The following is a 20,237-nucleotide window of genomic DNA, read 5'->3' on the forward strand; positions in this document are numbered from 1 at the left end:
CATCTTGCATATCTGAGGTTGCTGATATTTCTCCCGGCAATCTTGATTCCAGTTTGTGTTTCTTCCAGTCCAGCGTTTCTCATGACGTACTCTGTATAGAAGTTAAATAAACAGGGTGACAATATACAGCCTTGACATATTTCCTATTTGGAACCAGTCTGTTGTTCCATGTCCAGCTCTAACTGTTGCTTCCTGACCTGCATACAAATTTCTCAAGAGGCAGGTCAGCTGGTCTGGTATTCCCATCTCTTTCAGAATTTTCCACAGTTGATTGTGATCCACACAGTCAAAGGCTTTGGCATAGTCAATACAGCAGCAATAGATGTTTTTCTGGAACTCTCTTGCTTTTTCCATGATCCAGTGGATGTTGGCAATTTGATCTCTGGTTCCTCTGCCTTTTCTAAAACCAGCTTGAACATCAGGAAGTTCACAGTTCACATATTGCTGAAGCCTGGCTTGGAGAATTTTGAGCATTACTTTACTAGTGTGTGAGATGAGTGCAATTGTGCGGTAGATTGAGCATTCTTTGGCATTGCCTTTCTTTGGGATTGGAATGAAAACTGACCTTTTCCAGTCCTGTGGCCACTGCTGAATTTTCCAAATTTGCTGGCATATTGGGTGCAGCATTTTCACAGCATCATCTTTTAGAATTTGGAATAGCTCAACTAGAATTCCATCACCTCCGCTAGCTTTGTTCGTAGTGATGCTTTCTAAGGCCCACTTGACTTCACATTCCAGGATGTCTGGCTCTAGGTCAGTGATCACACCATCATGAATATCTGGGTCGTGAAGATCTTTTTTGTTCAGTTCTTCTGTGTATTCTTGCCACCTCTTCTTAATATCTTCTGCTTCTGTTAGGTCCATACCATTTCTGTCCTTTATTGAGCCCGTCTTTGCATGAAATGTTCCTTTGGTATCTCTGATTTTCTTAAAGAGATCCCTAGTCTTTCCCATTCTGTTGTTTTCCTCTATTTCTTTGCATTGATCGCTGAGGAAGGCTTTCTTATCTCTTCTTGCTATTCTTTGGAACTCTGCATTCAGATGCTTATATCTTTCCTTTTCTCCTTTGCCTTCACTTCTCTTCTTTTCACAGCTATTTGTAAGGCCTCCCCAGATACCCATTTTGCTTTTTTGCATTTCTTTTCCATGGGGATGGTCTTGATCCCTGTCTCCTGTACAATGTCACAAACCTCCGTCCATAGTTCATCAGGCACTCTGTCTATCAGATCTAGGCCCTTAAATCTATTTCTCACTTCCACTGTATAATCATAAGGGATTTGATTTAGGTCATACCTGAATAGTCTAGTGGTTTTCCCTACTTTCTTCAATTTAAGTCTGAATAGCACTTACAGTAGATCTTAATTACTATTACTTTTCTTGGCTCATGTCCTGCATTGATTGATATTTGGGTTGGGTATAGTAGAGCATTTGTTCAATATCCATTGTATGGTTTCTCTAGGGTACATAGAAATTAGTGAGAAAAGCTAATATGCAGTAGGAGGTGATAAAAACCACAAGAGAGCATTGAAGAAAGCCCTTGAGGTGTGCTGGTTCTCTTGCAGCTTCTCAGCTGTGTGCAGCTGACTCTTCAGTCTGCCTTGCAGTGTGAAAGCAGCTGCAGATACTATGTGAATGGGTGTGACTGTATACCAATAAAGCTTTATTTACGGACATTGACATTTACATCTCATATACTTTCACATGTCACAAAATTTTCTCTTCTTTCAAAATTGTAAGGACTAGTCTTGATTTAGGGCTAAAGGAACACAGGTGGCGGACTGTTTCTGCCCCACAGGATGGAAGCTTCCTGATTCCTATCCTGCTTGTTGCAACTTAGGCATGTAGACCTTGTATTGCCAGAAATAGTAAATCTAAATTTTATGTGAGATCTCCCAGTTTCCAAGTGTTGGCCGAAAAAGTTTAAGAAATAATATTTATAGGGATAAAATGGGGACTTGGTCCATACTGTATAAGGGCTTGTTTTCCTGAGCATTTAAGTTGAGGCAAAGAAGAGGTAAAAAGGTAATCATGCCTCTTTCAGCAACTCTCATGAGAGCCAGAAGGTTTGGAATCAGTTGTACCAGAAGGGTTTTTACTTGATGGATTTCAGTGTATACTAGCAGATATAAGGCCTTATCTTTGATCTTTTAAGTGATGTTAGTTTGAATAAAAAAATGTTTTTCCAAGTTGATTTGAGTTAAATAATCTTATAGACTGAGTAGTACTTGAGCCTAAAGAAAGTATCATCAAGACATGAGGTTGCTAAATGGTATCATTTTCTTTCTGGTGAGACTAATGGTCATTAATGAGTTAGTGATACAGTTTTCTTGATGGAAAACTTTCATCAGCATGCATATTAAGCAGGAATGTATCAGGTTGATTTTTTATTAAAAATAAAAATTATTTTTGTGAAACAATAAAAGAAGATGATTTTCCTCACCCCCTAGTCTGTAAAGTATATGGACCATTATTAGTAATTTGTTAACGTTGAGTAAAAGGAATTTTGGCTTTGGAATCAGACCGGAGACCCTTAGGCCAGTGAATTACTCTGAATATCAGTTTCCTCACTTATAAAGTGGACTTGAGTTGGCAAGCAGTTACTGGGTTTCTTTTGAGTACACTCATGCGCCTTGCCTTCTAGAAGGTTATTCACTAGTATGACTTGTCAATCAGAACAAGTAATAAGTGCACTAGTCAGAAGATAGGATCTGGGAACTGTCTAAAGCAAGACTTCAAGTTTCCTTTTTCATCAATGCCTCAGATTTTCTATTAAGTGATTCTTAACAGATAGAAAAAGGTACTTTTTCTAGTAAAAAAAAATAGATCATGCTTTCTTTCTTTGCTTCACACTCCCCCTTCTCCCATGTGAAGATTTTCGATTAAAGAGTTAGTTTATAGATCTGATTTTTAAGAGCTGAGCATCATAAGTTGTATTTTTTTTATTAATCATTTATTTATTGACAAACAACCCTTGGTGGTTTAGTCACTAAGTTGTGTCTGACTCTTGTGACCCTATGGACTGTAGCCTGCCAGGCTCCTCTGTCCATGGGATTCTCCAGGCAAGAATACTGGAGTGGTTTGCCGTTTCCTTCTCCATATATGTTTTTTTAACAGGGCAGTCTGTTTGACTGGATCTATCTTAATTTCCATGTCTAGAAAAGGAAAGAATATGTTGCCAGACCTGACTCACTTACTGCTGACAGCAGATAAGGACAGATAATTGGAATATAGACTGACTTCATTAGCTTAGTGATAGCAAAAGAATGAAAATGAGGCAACAACTCAGGGAATTACATTAAAAATGATGTGAAACTTCTTTCTATTAGATAATTCTACCTTTCGTTTCCTTACATGGCCTGAGGAAATAGCATTAGTAATTAGAAAAGATTTTTTTTTTTCATTTGTGATTTTATCATTGTTGAAACAGTTGTGTGTAGCAGTTTAGAAGGGAAACAGGCAGTTTTACCCCTTGATCAAATTAAGAAATTAAATTCAAGTAACAGAAAATGCTTTTGGTAATTAAGCATGATTTCCAGTTAGTAGTTATTGCTATAAAAGAAAAAATTTTTCACACCTTTGGGCAATATAATTCAAAGTAACATAGTTATAACTAATTTAGATGATTCAATGCATGATCATACTTGGTAATTTAATGAGCCTATCAAAAATAGTTAATACTTCTTATTTGCACACACACACATATGTATAGAGGAAGAGCCTAGAGGAATATAAACCTTTGTCATGGATTTTTCTGGGGAAGGAAGATGGTGCTAAGGCAGCAGAAGAGAGACTTTTCATCTTCACTGTGTGTGCTTCTGTATCGGCTTGTTGTTTAATCAGGATGTGTTGAAAAGTAAGACTGAGCACCAGAGAACTGAGAAAAGGCTACTGTGCTGTCAGCCTGTGCATTAGTCAAGACAGTGTATAAAATGCGGTCTCCACCCTCCAAACTATAAGGACAGGTACTTACACACTTGAAAAACACGAGCTCTCCAGTCTGGTGCTAACCTCTAGGCACAGTGTGGAAGTGAGAGACCAGTGTGTGCCCTAGTCTCTTCTCTGGGAGAAGCGGTTTCGTGGAAGAGAGAGTGGCAGAGGTCTTCCCAGTTTGGGGAATAATCTGAACCCAGGCTATTTCTTACCTCGTAGCGTGCACAGCATGCATTGCTTCAAGGAGGATACAGGGATGAGTGAAGCATGGTTCCTCATCTTGCTGGCTAGCTGGCTGACAACACTGAAAACTAGGATGACATACACGAGTATGCTGGGGTGCGTTTGCAAAGGGAGGTGGAAAACACATGCTGGAAGCTGAGACAAGGGAAGAATCACCCCACAGGAGGTTCTAGTGGGGGGCCTCCCAGGACGGTGGGTGTTGGATCATAGTGCTGGTAGAGCGCTGTAGCAGAGTCGGGCGATGACAGTAGGCATTTTAAAGGAGGAAATGGGAAGTTGAAAATGATGTCAGGAAGCCCAGCTGGCTTTGAATGCACGGAGGAGAGATGTTGTTCTTGTGGAAGACAGGGCACTGGATTTGCTGTTATTACTGAAGATGTAGCCGTGAGTGGGTAAGCTTCCTGAAGAGTGAACTTAATCTCACAAATGTAAAAAAATTCTAAAAGTTGATTTAATGTAAAATTTTTTTCCAAAGGGTCCTTTTATTTCAGCTTACGTTGGTATTTCCTTTTTCTAGAGCTTGCCATGGTGGACGTTGAGATGTGTGAATATTCACCAGCAGCTGCTTGAGGAGCGCTCACCTCAGCTTTTTGCTCTTGCTGAAGACTGCATCGATCAAGGTATGCTGCAGATTTTGTCTGCATTGAGCATGTAACTCTGTTCTGTTTTCTTGGCTGAGACTTTCCTTTTTCATTTATTGCTTGACAGCATATGGTAACTTTTTGTCTGAGGTTGCTTCTCCACTCTTTCTGAATTTGGACTATCACAAATTATTAGGATGTCAGATTATAGGATTTCTTTTTTGTCTTTGAATTTTAAAAAAATCAATCAGTGTTATTTATATTATTAATACAGACTTAAACAAGTGATTTATTCTGTATAGTTCACTTTGATTTTATTACAAATTGCCTAAAGGTATTTAAATATTTTCTTGGTTACTTAATGTAAGAAACCTTGTTAGAAACAAATGTAAACTCCCTTTATTAAGAAAATAATCCTTAACTAATTTGAACTGGAGTAAATTGTGCCGAACTACATGCAGAGCAGGAAATTATTTATCCTGTATCCTTCTGAGTACATGAAGAAATAATTCATTTTTTTAATTAATAATATTTGGTAGAAAATAAGTTTAATGAGGCTGACAGTGGGTAGAGAGACATTTTTGTAGTTTTTTCATTATTTTCATTGTAATATATAATGTACATATGGAAATGTACCTAGAACAGAAATGTAAAATTTACCAAATACTTGTAAACCACATGCCCCTGTAAATGCCTTTGTTGCAAGTAAGCCTTAAGCTTTTCCGGGAGGCAGTATTTGTTTATGGCTGTGCCGGGTTTTCCTTGCTGCTTGGACTTGCGGTTGCGGTGAGCTGGGGCTGCTCTAGTTGTACACGGGCTTCTCTTGCGGTGAGTTCTCTTGTTGTGGAGCCCGGGCTCGAGGGCCCAGAGGCTCCACTCGTGTGGCTTGCGGGCTCTAGAGCAGAGTCTCAGTAGTTGTGGCACAGGGCTTATTTCTTCCTCGGCATGTGGAATCTTCCCAAATCAGGGATCGAATCTGCGTCTCCTGCACTGGTAAGTGGATTCTTTGCTGAGCCACCAGGAAAGTCCTCGGGAAGCATTTTGAAAATAGGAGGAAATCTTGGACTTAGTCTATATTTGTTTGGGATTTTAGGTTATGTAAGACTGTGGAACAACCCAGGACAATTAGATCTGACTTGTATATGTAAAGAAAATGTATTCTGAGCTTGAACTTGGTATATAGGAAACAATATTTGTTCTGGTATGAGATTTAAACCTAACGTGGTAGCAGATTGTTTTATTAAATGTAAGGAGTTTACTTTTCTATACAGTGATATTTCACTAAGTGTACAGTGATGCAATGAAGTAACAGAACTGCGAAACAGTATTTCTTTTTCCTGTAGAAGTCTTTGGTTTAATGCATTTGGATTACAAGAGATTTTTATGAGCAAATATAGGCTATAGAATCATCTGTATTTTCAAGACTGTAAGCAACTCTAGATTGTGAGTTCCTTGCAGGCTGATTTTTTCTTGTTTCTGCTTAGCAGCATGCCTGGAAAATAATAAATATTTAGTGCATATTTGTTGAATAGTGATAGCTAGCATTTATTGAGCCTTTACTTTTAAAATTTTATTTATGTGTTTTGGGCCGCACTGAGTCTTTGTTACCTTGAAAGCGGGGGTTGCTCTCGAGCTGTGTTGTGCAGGCTTCTCATTGCAGTGGCTTCTGTTGTGGTGCCTGGGCTTAGTTGTCCCGAGGCATGTGGAATCCTCCAGAACCAGGGATCGAACCTGTATCCCCTGCATTGGACCACTAGGGAAGTCCTATTGAGCCTTTTCTACATTCACTTTTCAGAGGAGACATTGTAGAACTCCATTTGTCCTCCATCTCGATAGCAGTTTTTATCTGAGTTAACTTCTGTTTTTCAAAAAGTGAAATGTTATAGAAGTTATGAGAAAATTAATCCTACCCAGATACCAATGGGGTCTTGAATCTTCTCATAATAGTGTTGCCTAGGCGTGGAGTTCTCTTTCAAATGAAATATGAAGTTGGACTTGGAGAAAATTAAGACCTGATGCTCAATTTACTGGCATCATTGTCCTCTTTCTATTTTTAGTAAAATGAAAACTGTGTAGACTAAGTCTTCTCCCCATTCATGTCATTTCATATTTTTAAAATGAAGTGAGATACATTCCATAAACAAAGTGCGAGGGAGAAAGAGAAGTGGGATAAACTTCTAGTTCACGAAATCAGATAAAGTTTTGAAAGCCAGGGATGAGTTGAACATTACTGATTCTAATGGGGAAAAAAGTTGATTTTTCCAGAGGATATTGAAAGCGTTTGAAAGAAGATGGCATCAGTATTTAGCCACTATTTAATTTTGTAAAAAAGTAATTACGTTATACTTTGTAGCATATTAAACAATTTCATATGCTTCGTTATACTTTTATGGAGTGTTGGTAAATGAACAAAACACAAGGTGTCGCTGGGAGTTTTCTTTCTTTCTCTTAATGTAAAGGAAATCAAGTTTGATGCAGTTGCCAGAGGGAAAGCCACATCTCTTCCCTTTATCCATATTATGTAAATCTACATTTATGTCTCTACCTTAACCACACCTCAGTGACTGATGTTCTTAATGATGACCTTTAATTATTAAAAGAACAAAAATACCTTCTTAATGTACCATATTAAAAGGTAAGAACCATATGATGTGTTGTAGAGAGAATTCTAAGAGGTAAAATACAGCTCTCTAAACAGAAAGGGTTAACTAAGATACCTGGAAAATATGACTCTAAGTGACTCATTCCCCAAGTGGTCTGTTCTTTTCTGCAGTAGATTTCAGCATATCATTTGCTTTGCCTTACAACTAAGAATTGTTTATGTTGCTGTTCTAGGCTAATCAATGACATTTTTCATTTTATCTAGTCATAAATTGGTCCATTTTGGCTATGTCTAAGTAAGTCTGCACATGGCTTAAACTGCAGCATTTTCATAAACAATTGTATTTTAAAAAATGTTCTGGGATTTAACCCAAAAATTGACCAAGCATTCAGTTATATTGAATTATTGTTCAGTATCCAGAGAAGAATATTATATTTGAAATGTTGCCCTTGAACAATCATCAAAAAGTTGGCAAGATTTTTTTTTTCAGTCTGTGACATATAAACAAGTGTGATCTTTATATTTTTGTCCAGGAATGTTACATCAGTATATAGAGCCCATCAGAGTGTCAGCATAACTTTGCTGGAACTGATCACATCTATGAAAGGAGTGAGTTAGAATCTTGAAAAGTCTGCTCCTCAGCACACTCTGAGGTCCTCTTTTGGATCTCATACTAAGGAAACCATGATTCTCTGAAGAACTGCGTAAGGGCACACAATCATTTATTGAAGCATCTGGTACTGAAAACGTGTTCCATATAGCGCATGAGATGTAATATTGAGGTTTAGGTGTTTGAAGATGAGCTTATGAGGAAGTCACTGTTCAAAGAAAACAAGCTAAAATACTTTGAGACTCCACTGTAACATCTCCAGGCAGCTCTGTGACTCTAGGCTTATATTGTCTCCATATCCAAAAAGTTGTTCAAGAGATTAGTTTCTTGGTGACTGACGTATGCATAAATTAAAAAAATTTTTTTGATACTTTGGAATAAGTGAGTAAATGAAGTCACTCAGTCATGTCCGACTCTTTGCACTGTAGCCCACCAGGCTCCTCCGTCCATGGGATTCTCCAGGCAAGAATACTGGAGTGGGTTGCCATTTCCTTCTCCAGGGGATCTTCCCAACCCAGGGATCGAACCCAGGTCTCCTGCATTGCAGGCAGATGCTTTAACCTCTGAGCCACCAGGAAAGGTCCCAGTACTTTGGAATGAATGTCATTAAATATACTAATAATCTAATCACAAGTATCTGATTATCCATATGAATCCATAGGGATTTCATTTTTAAAATAGCATTAAAATAATCTGATGAGAAGAGATTTTGGTTTTAACATGCATTTTAAATATAGTGGTTTGACATTTTGACCCAGAAGGTTATGATTATTTGTTATCATGGAGCACCTAAAGATTTATTAAAATGATAACTATATATCTGTTGGGTCAACATGCTTTATTTGTTTATTTATTTCATCTTTTTTTTAAACTTGAGTTATCCAAATCTCAAAACTTTGTGTTCTGTGTTCATGGTTGACTCACTGTTTTTCATCATTCTGTCGTATCTCGCCAGTTCTTAAATCTTATTGGTTCTTGCCTAAGAGTTCCATGTCCATCCTTCTTTTCCATTCCTACAACTCTTATCCTACTCAGTGTCTGAAATCTGTAGTTTGGAAAGACCCATTAGAGATTATCTTGTCCAGATAACTCATTTTCCAAAGAATTGAAACTCAAAGAGATTGTCCATGAACCAGAACTATGCCCTGGAGTTTCTGACTCCAGATCCTGCTTACTCTTCTCTTCATTACTTTTCTCTAAACTGGTCAGTAGGGCAGAGTTCCAATATCTGATAATTATAATGCAGTCCATACTCCATACCAAGTACTGTTCTAGGCCTTTAAATATGTTAACTAGCTTATTCCTTGCAACAAGTCGATAGAACTGAAGACTTGACATAGGAAGGTGTAGTGGTGGGTTTGTGTGCCACCCTTTTTTAGCAGTGTTTCCGGAGTATAGTTAACCTACAGTAAGACTCATATTTAAAGTGTAGAATTGGTGGTATTTTATATATGTATACACTTGTGAAAGTATCAGAATCAAGATAATTAACAGAACCTAGAGTTTTAAGATCTGACTTTCAGTTTCTCTTCTGTCACTCACACCCTGTGTGACTTCAGGGAGCTTGTCTTACTTCCAAACCAAGAGTTTCTTTCTGCATAAAGACGGTCTGTGAGTCTTTTCCAGGTGTAAAATGATGTGTTTCTTTGTAGGCTGGCTGCTTAATGCTGGGATCTGTTGAAAGATTGTGACCAAAAAAAGTTATGCCCTCTTTCTTTGGGCTTTCTTGTTGGGATTCATAATTGCTACAGAGTGCTTCCTTTTAGTAAATTTAAAAAACCCGCTCTTCTGTGGCCCGTAACTGCTGTCTAGAGCTGTGCTGCCCGGTGTAGTAGCCACTAGCCACTAATGTGGCTAATTAAAAGAAGTAAAGAATTCAATGTCTCAGTTTCACTAGCCCCATTTCAAGGGCTCGGAAGCCACCTTGATGGTAAATGGTTACCATTTTGGACAGTGCAGCTGTATTTAATATTATCACAGAAATTTTTGTTGGATAGCACTGATGTTGAGCAACAGACAGTTTCAGGGTAGGTCTGTCCTTCTTCTGTATGGTCAGTCTTGCAGTTCCTGAAGGTTTTATCACTGTCACTTCGAGTCTCAGGGTTGCACCTGACTGGTAGACGCTTTCTTGGCCTGCCTTCCTTCTCCGTGTACCGCAGTACTGGACTGTTGTTATTCTCATTTGTCTGTGCTGTTTGCCTGTTATTTGGCTGCACCAGGTCTTAGTTGCCGCATGCAGGATCTAGTTCCCTGACCAGGGATTGAACCGCAGGCCCCTGCACGAGGAACGTGGAAGTCTCAGCCGCTGGACACCAGGGAAGTCCCTGGATGATTATTTTTACATACTGATTTCATCAGGTCATTTTTTTAAATTAGGAAAATCTTTAATTATTCTCAGTTTTATTTTTGACTTTGTATTTCATGTGTAATTTGATACTTAATTAAAAATTTTTTTTAAATTTCTTGCTGTGATCTGGTCACTGGTAGTTGCTGGGGATATCATTGAACTCAGTGGGATGGAGGCTAAAATACAAGAAGAAAAAAGGGCACAAAAAGAAGGGAATGACAGCTATTTAAAAAAAACGAAGCCTTGCTATTTGTGACGATATGGATGGGCCTTTAGGGCATCATGCTAAGTGAAATAAATCAGAGAAAGGCAAAAATTGTGTGATCTCACTTACATAGGGAATCTAAAAAACAAACGACAATGAAAACCAACTCATAGATACAGAAAACAAATAGGTGGTTTCCAGAGGAAAGGAAGGTGGGAGGGGCAATATAGATAAAGGGGATTCAGAGGGGCAGACCTCCAGTTCTAAAATAAGTAAGCCATGGAGACTTAATGCAGCATAAGGAGTGTGGTCAACAATATTGTAATAATTTTGTATGCGGACAGATAGTTATTAGGCTAGCGTGGTGATCATTCATAATGTATGCAAATGTTATACAAATGTCAAATCACTAAGCAGTGCACTTGAAGCTGACATAATACTGTACATCAACTATATTTCAGTTAGAAAAAAAGAGGAAGGGATGAAAGAAAGGATATGATTAGTCTAAACTTGAGACCAGAGAAGGCTTTGCAAAGTGGCTAATACTTGAACTGATTCTTGAAGAATGAGAAACAATTCATTAGGTAGTTGGAAAGGGCATGTAACATGTACAGAGAGAGGCACAGAGACTCGGGACATCTTTGTGTATTTGGGATTTCCAGTAGTTTGGAATGGCTGGACTGTGTTAGGAGTTGTGTGTCAGGTGATGTTGCAACGGGTTGATAGGAGCTAGGTGGATGGGAAATTGGAGTTCTTTGTTGGCGACAGCCATCAGAGAGTTTCTAAATATTTGCCCACTCTTAGGATATTTATTGAGCCCCAGCTATGACAAGTGCTAGGCTTAAACAGCAGTGAACAAGACACATGTGGACCCTTCTTTTGTGACCCTTACAGTCTAGAGGTGGAGTTACAGCCAAATTCTACCCGTCTTTCAATGCCTAGCCCTTCTGACAAGGTTTGTTCAACTATCTCAGCCTTATGGATTTTCCCCCTATGGTATTTATGGCCAGTACCACCCAGTTTCAAATCAGATTTACTGTATATTGAATAATGATTATGTGTCTTTTCTTCCTAGTGCTTCTTCCATCTTCTTTTTTGGGGAGCACAGGGCTTAACTTTGCTGTAGGATCTAGCCCAATTCTAAGCATGTAAAATAATTCAGTAGATACTGATTAGAATTGTAGGATGGAGAAGGGAGAGTTGGAAAGGGCTGAGAGGCAGGAGGAGGATGGAAAAACCAGAGGAGGGTAACAGTTGGAGATAAGCTTGGGAAGTATGGAGGTCAGGGAGAAGAGGATTTTAAAAATTTTTGAGGAAATGAGTCGGAGTAGGCTGGCACTTCCCTATGGTTGTGTGCCTCCCTGGTCTTCATGGCTTATGATGGACACCCTCCGTCCAGCTATCAAGGATCCTACAAAGTTTCCATTCGGTTGGCATTTTTACTTAGGTGACTCTGCATTTGGCTCTGAAGGTGCCATCTGTCTATTCATTGTAAATACTTAACCTAGTGATTTTATAATTCAGTTATTCTTTTTTTTTCCCCCTAGAATTCTTTTGTAAAGAAGAACTCGTCAACCAGGGTTATGTGAGAACCCTAAAATGTAGTCTGTGTAGGAAAGGCAAGATATGTTCTTAATTTTTTCTTTAATTGCTAATATTTTGGACTTAAGTTTTTTTTTTGAAACATAAATCTAGAAAAGTTGCTAGTACAAAGAACTTTTTTTTTTCTCTGAAACCGTTTAAAATAAGTTGTTGAATTGATGTCCCATCACTTCTACACATTTTAGGGTGTTTTTCCTATGAAGGCATTTGCCTGTACAATCACAATACAACCACCAATATTAGGAAATTAACATTGATTAAATACTAACACCTAATTACTGCTGTTCAGGATTAGCCAGTTGTGCCCAAAGCATCCTTTATAGCAACGTGATCCAGTCCAGAACCTAGTGTTACATTTAGTTGTCCTATCTCTTTAGTGTCTTTCAACATAGATCTGTCACCACAGTTGTTTTGTGTTATTCTCACTGCGTCCTGCCAGGTGGCACACGATTTCAGTTGGTCTCATTACTGGTGATACTAACTTTGGTTACTTGATTAAGGTGGTATCTGTCAGTCTTCTTCATTAGAGTTACCCATTTTCTCTGTACATTTTTTGTTTCTGAAACAGCTTTATTGAGATATAATTGACATACAAACACCTGACATACTTAAAGTGTCAATTTGTAAAGTTTGGACATGTATTTACACCTGTGAAACCATCATCAAAGTTGGGATAATGAACATATACTTTGTTCCCCCAAACTTCCTTGTGCTTGTCGGGAATCCCATCCTTTTACACCCTTCCTGATCTCTCCTTCAGCCTCTCAGGCCACCACTGATCTGCTTTCTGTTACTACATATTAGTCTGCATTTCCTTGAATTTTATAAAAGAGATTTCATACAGCTTCACACTTTGTGTGTGTGTGTGTTTAGCTGGGCTTCTTTGACTCAGCAGAATTATTTTGATTCATCCATAATGTCACCTGTAGCAATAGTTCATTCTTTTTAATTGCTAAGTAGTATACCATGATCACTGGCACCCCACTCCAGTACTCTTGCCTGGAAAATCCCACGGACAGAGGAGCCTAGTAGGCTGCAGTCCATGGGGTTGCGAAGAGTCGGACACGACTAAGCGACTTGACTTTCACTTTTCACTTTCATGCATTGGAGAAGGTAATGGCAACCCACTCCAGTGTTCTTGCCTGGAGAATCCCAGGGACAGAGGAGCCTAGTGGGCTGCCGTCTATGGGGTCACACAGAGTCGGACATGACTGAAGTGACTTAGCAGCAGCAGTACCATGATATGGAAATACCATAATTTGTTTGTCCTTTCATCTGTTGATGGAAATTTGATTGTTTCCAGTTTTTGGTTATCACTCTTTATAATTAATTGTTGTATGGTGATGTACTTAGATACCATATAAGTCTCCTATTCCTTAGTAAACTTTGAATTTATGCATTTATATATTGACATTAGTGTCCACTCACAGATTCCAAATTCATTCAATGGATTACAATTTGGCCTTCATAGTGTCTCACATTTGGCCAGTTGAGGCTTGTTCAAGTTGGCTTCTGTGCCCTTTCAATATATCTTTGAGTGCTTCTTTATTTTCTGACATAAGAAGATGCTTTAGCCTTCCTTATTTTGTATTACTTTGCTCTGGCCCTGGAATCAGTAATTTCTCCAAGGAGCTCTGGTTCCTTTTAAAGTCTTTCAACAGCCATAGCTGGAAAGTATGTGTATGTGAATATGTAAGTACACATGTACATCTGTGTCTATTTCTGTATTTATCTATGTATTAAAAACCATGAATTGCATCATCTCCAATTCCAGTCCAATATCACAGAATTTATTTTAGTCTTCTCTCTTCCAGATTTCTAACTCCTTTCTTTGACAGTGAAAAACCAGGCTCCCATTAACCTCAGTGTAAGTGTGTGTACAGTCTTCCTGTGCACAGTCAGTCTCTATGTTCAGGCTGCTCCCTTGGCCCTGACCTTGGGGAACCCACAGCTTAATCCTTGACCTGGCTCTTTTGAATGTTGGTTGAGTCCCTGGCCCTTTTGAGCACACCGTTGAGACCCCAGTCCCCACAAACACTACTCTAGCCTCTGACTGATCCCGAGCAGACTCTCTGGGTGAGCCGTGGACCTTGCAAACATGCTGGCTGAGCCTGTGGTCAAGTCACCAGGCCTGGTTTTGGGAACACATAACGCATGTTTCAGACTTAGGCAAGCACCCAGCTGAGGCCCTTTTTTAAGACCGTTCTTAGAAAACACATTGGTTGAATCCCTGTCAAGTCCCTAACCCTGACCAAAGAGCTCCAATTAAAATTTAACTGTACAAAGTGTTTATATTGATATTTGTATCTTTTTCCTAAACTGAAAATCTTGTTAATAACAATGTTAATGTAATTATTTGCTTTACATATAAAATATTTCAATGGGAAAAGAATAGTCTTTTTAGCAAATGTGCTGGGACAGCTGGGTAACCACATGCAAAAGAATGAAATTGGACCCTTACCTTAAACTATATAGAAAAGTTAAATAAAAATGGATTAGAGTCCTAGTGTAAGAGCTAAAACTCTAAGACTCTTAGGAGAAAATATAGGGGTAAATCTTTGTGACTGCAGATTTGGCAGTAGATTCTTAGAACCAAAAGCATGAGCAACAACAAAAAAAGAATAGGAAAGTTGGACTTCATAGCAGGGTTATGAACCTGTAACAAGGTCTATTCAGAAAATTGTAAAAACGTGTGTGTTTCAAAAGACACTATCAAGAAGGTGAAAAGATAGGCCATAGAGTGGGAGAAAATATTTGCAAATCATATATCTGATAAGGAACTTGTATCTAGAATATATAAAAAACTCTGACACCTCAGTAGTATAAAAGACAAATAACCCAATAAAAAAATGTGCAAAGGATATAAATAGATACTTATCTAGAGAAGACATTCTAATGACCAATAAGTACATGAGAAAACATTTGATATCAGTCATCAGGATGATGAGAATCAAAACTACAATAAGATATCAATTTACACCCACATGGATAGCTGTAATTTAAAAAAAGTGAGATAATCATATTGTTGAGGATGTGGAAAAGTTGGGACACTGCTGGTGGAAATGTAACATGGTATAACCATCTTGGAATAGAGTTTGGCAGTTTCTTAAACAGTTATGTATAGAATCATCATATGATCCAGCAGTTCCTAGGTGTATATACCCAAGAGAAATGAAAACATAGGTCCACCCAAAATTTTGCATATGAATGTTTATAACAGCATTATTCATAATAGCTAAAAGATGGACATTGTCCATCAACTGATATATGGGTAAACAGAATACTTTATATTCATACAGTGGTTTCTATTATACTATTTTTTAGCCATAAACAGAAATGAAGTGTGATACATACTTCAGCACAGTGAACCTCGAAAACATCATACTAAATTATAGAAACCAGATATGAAAGACCACATGATAAATAATTTCCTTTATATGAAATGTCCAGGATAGGTAAAGTTAGGATCAGAAAGTATATTAGAGGTGTTAAGGGCTATGGGAGGGATGAGGGGAAGAGAGTGATAGCTAAGGGTTCAGGATTTATTTTTGAGGTGATAAAAATGTTTTAGAGTTGACTATGGTGATGGTTGCACATTTCTTGGAATATACGAAAAGACATTGAATCGCACACTTCAGATTGATGGACTGTATGTGTAGGAATCATCTCAGTAAAGCTGTTGAAAAATCTCACCTTACATGCACAGCATAGTGACTATAACGAATAATTCTGTATTGTATATTTGAGAATTGCTGAGAGAGTGGATCTTAAAAGTTCTCACCACCAGGAAAAAAACTGTAACTATGTGGTGATGGATGTTAACTAGGCTTACTGTGGTGATCATTCTGTAGTATATTCATATATTGGATCATTATGTTGTACACCTGAAACTAATGGCACGTTATATGTCAATTATATTTCAAAGAAAAGGTAAAAAAGATTTAACCCAGGGATTTCTTAAAATGTTCAAAACCAAAATGAAGTCAAGTGTACAACTTTACTAAAAAAACGTTAAAGGCATACTGTTGTCTTGAATAGGATGATCACTATTATCAAGATGCCAATTGTGAAAATACAATTAGTGCCTTTACAAACTTTTGAAGAGAGAACTTGCCAATTGATTCTGGAAGAAAAAGTGTGTAAGAATAGTCAAGACAGTTTTTAAAGAGAAAGATAATGATGGAGGCTTTCAGGTATAAAAGTTAGTTAAAAACTAGGGTAATTTCAACAGTATGATACTAGCAAAGAAATAATGTGATTAAAAAAATTTAACCTTGCATTGTGTCAATATCTGTGATTTCATATGTGTGTCCTTCTTTTTTTAAACTGAAAATCTTGTGCCAAACAATATAAATGTAGTGACTTGCTTTGTTGCATGTATAAAAAGCTTGAGAGCAGCGCCAGCATGCCAACTAACAGTAAGACCACTGAATAAGGCTCAGGATGTCTTTGCAGCTCTCTGTCCCTTCAGTGTATTACACTAAGGACATATACTGTGCTCTAAGTCCTTTGCAGTTACTCTTGATCTTTCACCAACTTGTTATATAGAGTTTTAGTTTTCCATTTGTTTTCAGTTTTTAGGGATTGCTTTTTTCTTTCTGATTTATTTTTTGATATGTAAAATAATTACACGATTCCAGAGTCAAAACTCTGTAACAAGGTCTGTTCAGAGAAGTTTCTGTCTGTCTCTGTTTTCCTTCTACCCTATTCTCCCTGCACCTCCACCTGCCTCTTCTTAAAAAAAGAGTTTATTTGGCTGTACCGGGTCTTCGTTGCTGCTCTGGCTTTTTCTTGTTCGTTGCTGGCAAGCGAGACTGCGCTCTAGTTTTGGTGTGCAGGCTTCTCCCTGTGGTGGCTTCTCTGGCTGTGGAGCACAGGCTCTGGGGCACGTGGGCTCAGAAGTTGCACCTCCTGGGCGTCAAAGCACAGGCTCAGTAGTTGTGGAGCACAGGCTTAGTTGCTCCACAGCATGAGGGATCGTCCTGGATCAGGTATTGAACCTGCATCTCCTGCATTGACAGGTGGATTCTTTACCATTGAGCCGCCAGGAGAGCCCAGATCAGGTTTTCTTGAGTTTGGTTTGCGTGGAGGAAGTCTACCGAAGGATTTTCACAGTGAGCAGTTCGTGTTTGGATGCCTGTCTGCCCTTTAAAGTAAGACATGTACATCTTGATTTAGCTTCTTTGAGTTAAGAATCTCTTTAAAGGACTGGCAGTATATAAAAAACAGGTTTTTTTCAGACTCATTTTCACTTCATGATAAGATAAAGGGTGTCTGTCTCGTAGCTATAGGTTTCTGTCAGATCCTTTGGTGAGAAAATGTACAGATTACGTTTTGCAACATCACCTCTACATCTTGGTTGTTCCTCTGCCAACTCCCTCTTCCCCTTTTCCCAACAAGTTTGGATTCAGATTTTGCTTTGCCACTTCTCAGCCGAGGTGACTAGTCAGTAAGCTGACTAAGCTCAGTTTTCTCATGGGTTAAATGAGGTCGATGTCAGCCCTAAACACATCATTGTTTGAATTGGCACAACACGGAAAATACCTAGGGCTGAGCAGAGTAGGTGTCAGTTGATATCACTTTCTTTTCAGCTTGAATAGTGGAAAAAGGATTCTCAGTTTGGGGACACTGTAAGTCTATCTTCTGTCATCCATATCCTTCTGTTCATATGAATTGCTTTGTGAAATGCTGATCCTGTTACTGGAGACGTTGTGAGGGGCAGTTTGTCAGGGACATTGTAGAGGGATGGACGAGGTGACCTGTTGGACACCCCCTTGGTGTATGCCAGTAGCCCTTTTATTATATATATATATTTTATTTTGAAAGTCATCTTCTTAGAGATACTATGTTATTAGGCTATTATACTCCCATCTTTTCGTCTGAGGTGTTCGGAAAAATACAATATGACTGCTAAGCCAATACTTACTCATTTTCTACTTGATACTCATATTGTCTCAGATATATCCAGATACACATCTGTTTCTCCTTTTAAGGGAGAAATTCTACATTCTTTATGTGGAAAACTGTATATTGATCTCCTCTTCATTACATTTCCGTGCTGTTTAACTCTGCAGATTGACTTGGTATGTTGTATCATCACCTTGTTTTGCCGTATTTTGGGCGGCATGATTAAGACAAACACTATAAATAAGAAAGAGCAGGGTCATGAATGAAATCTCTTAGGACTGTGTGGAGTAAAGGAGATTATGTAATGTCCTTAGCTTCTAGGTTGGAACATATAAGTGCTCAGACAGTGCTTGCTATGAACTATTACAGTACATGTTCCTCACTTTCCAGACTTGAAATTCTTTAAGAGTAGGAACTATGTAATATATGTATTTTATAAATTATGGCCTAAATGTTTTACTTACTAATATATTTTTATTCTCATACTTTAAAAAATATATATATATATATTTTATAGAAGTATAGTTGACTTAAAATGTTTCAAGTACACAGCAAGGTGATTTCATTATTCAAATATACATGTCATTTTTGAAATTATTTTCTGTCATAGGTTATTACAAGATATTGACTACTTTTCAATGTCTCATCTTTTGTCTTACAGTGATGAAGCTAGAGGATCTGTTTGTGGATGATTCAGGTCAATGTTTGGCTGTTCAATTCCATCTGGAATGTGCATATATATTTTTATATTATTATGAATATAAAAAAGCAAAAGATCAGTTCAGTATCGCTAAAGACATCTGCAGATTACAAATTGGTTTGACAGGTAAGATTTTTAACCTTTTGTGGATAATTGATGTATGATAAAACTAGCATATACATTGATGGTTTGGCTGTATTTTATGGTGGTATTTGATTATCTGTGTCCTCTTGGTTGCTTTGCAAAAATATGTTTTTAAGATTTTATTTAAAGAGTTAATAGGTTTAGAACAACATTGAAACTATATCTTCTTTATTCTTGCAAATGCTCACTTATTTTCTAATCTGGTTAGACATTTCGGTAATGTATGATAGCTCGACAGTACACAAATGAACTTCGCCCATTTAGTTGTGACTGTGGGCTTCCCAAGACCCCTCCAGATTCTCAAGTTCAGTTCGGCTTCTTACATTGCCCTTTCCTGCAGACACCCACCTGTAGCTTCTGTCTTGCCTTCCTTGTATTCCTTAAGAACAGAGATTTTTTGACTGTTGTGTTTAGATGCTTCTTCACTGTCTTAGAATGCTGCCTGGCATATGGTATGCGCTCAATAAACATTTGTTGGATGAACCAATAAATTACAGAATTTTTCCTAAAATCTGTGTTTCTTCTGAGTCCCAAACAAGAAACATTATTTTCTTTTAATGTATCTCCTTGTCCCTAGCCTAAAAATATTGACATTCTCTATTGAAAACATTCATGAAAGTTAAACATCAGCAGTTGGTCACACCATTTACACCCGTTGAACCTGGGCTATGTGAGTGTTGAAACAACAATCCGTGAATGTTGAAATGATTGAACCTGTTTGTCCTCTCTAGGTTGGGTCTAGATGATCTTTGAGACCCATTTTTAGTCCTGTCAGTAAAATCCTTAAGATATATTATGAAGTAAATATAACTTAGTGGCCTAGTCTGGAATATTAGCCGCCTTTTATTACATTGTTTGTATGAGGAAAATTATTAAATATCTAACTTATAGCTTTGGGAACAATGGCCGTGTGTAAGTTGGAGTCTTATATTTGAGATATAATTATATGTAATATGGATTCCTGGTGACTCAGACGATAGAGAATCTGCCTGTGGTGCAGGAGACCCCGGTTTGATTCCTGGGTTGGAAAGATCTCTGGAATGGATCTAGAGAATGGCTACCCACTCCAGTATTCTTGCCTAGAGAATTCCATGGACAGAGGAGCCTGGTGGGCTACAGTCTCTGGGGTCATAAAGAGTCAGACACAACTGAGCAACTAACACTTTCAATATAAGTTGTGAAGTTAGTTTTAGAAATTATGTTTTGATCCTAATAGACTTTTGGGGGGGATTATTTATAAAACTAGTATCATGGTACTCAGCATAGTCAGCTTTGTTGATGTAGTTACTAGTTAGTTCTCCTTTTTTTTTTTCCAAGTTAAGATTGAAAAGCTTAAAAATACAAATGTGCTCACAAATATAAAATG

General features: G+C 37.9%; 1 protein-coding gene across 3 annotated transcripts in view; it reads left to right on the forward strand.

The window, feature by feature from the left end:
• The window catches only part of TTC27 (tetratricopeptide repeat domain 27), a 184,360-nt gene that overhangs the window by 23,110 nt on the left and 141,013 nt on the right, over positions 1-20,237 (forward strand). For all 3 annotated transcript variants that reach the window (XM_061432053.1, XM_061432054.1, XM_061432052.1), the window contains exons 5-6: positions 4,691-4,793; positions 18,689-18,853. In XM_061432053.1, coding sequence (XP_061288037.1) covers positions 4,691-4,793; positions 18,689-18,853 — 268 coding nt within the window. The remainder of the gene's footprint in view (positions 1-4,690; positions 4,794-18,688; positions 18,854-20,237) is intronic.

This window comes from Bos javanicus, chromosome 11, assembly GCF_032452875.1.
Source record: "Bos javanicus breed banteng chromosome 11, ARS-OSU_banteng_1.0, whole genome shotgun sequence".
NCBI classification, from domain to species: domain Eukaryota; kingdom Metazoa; phylum Chordata; class Mammalia; order Artiodactyla; family Bovidae; genus Bos; species Bos javanicus.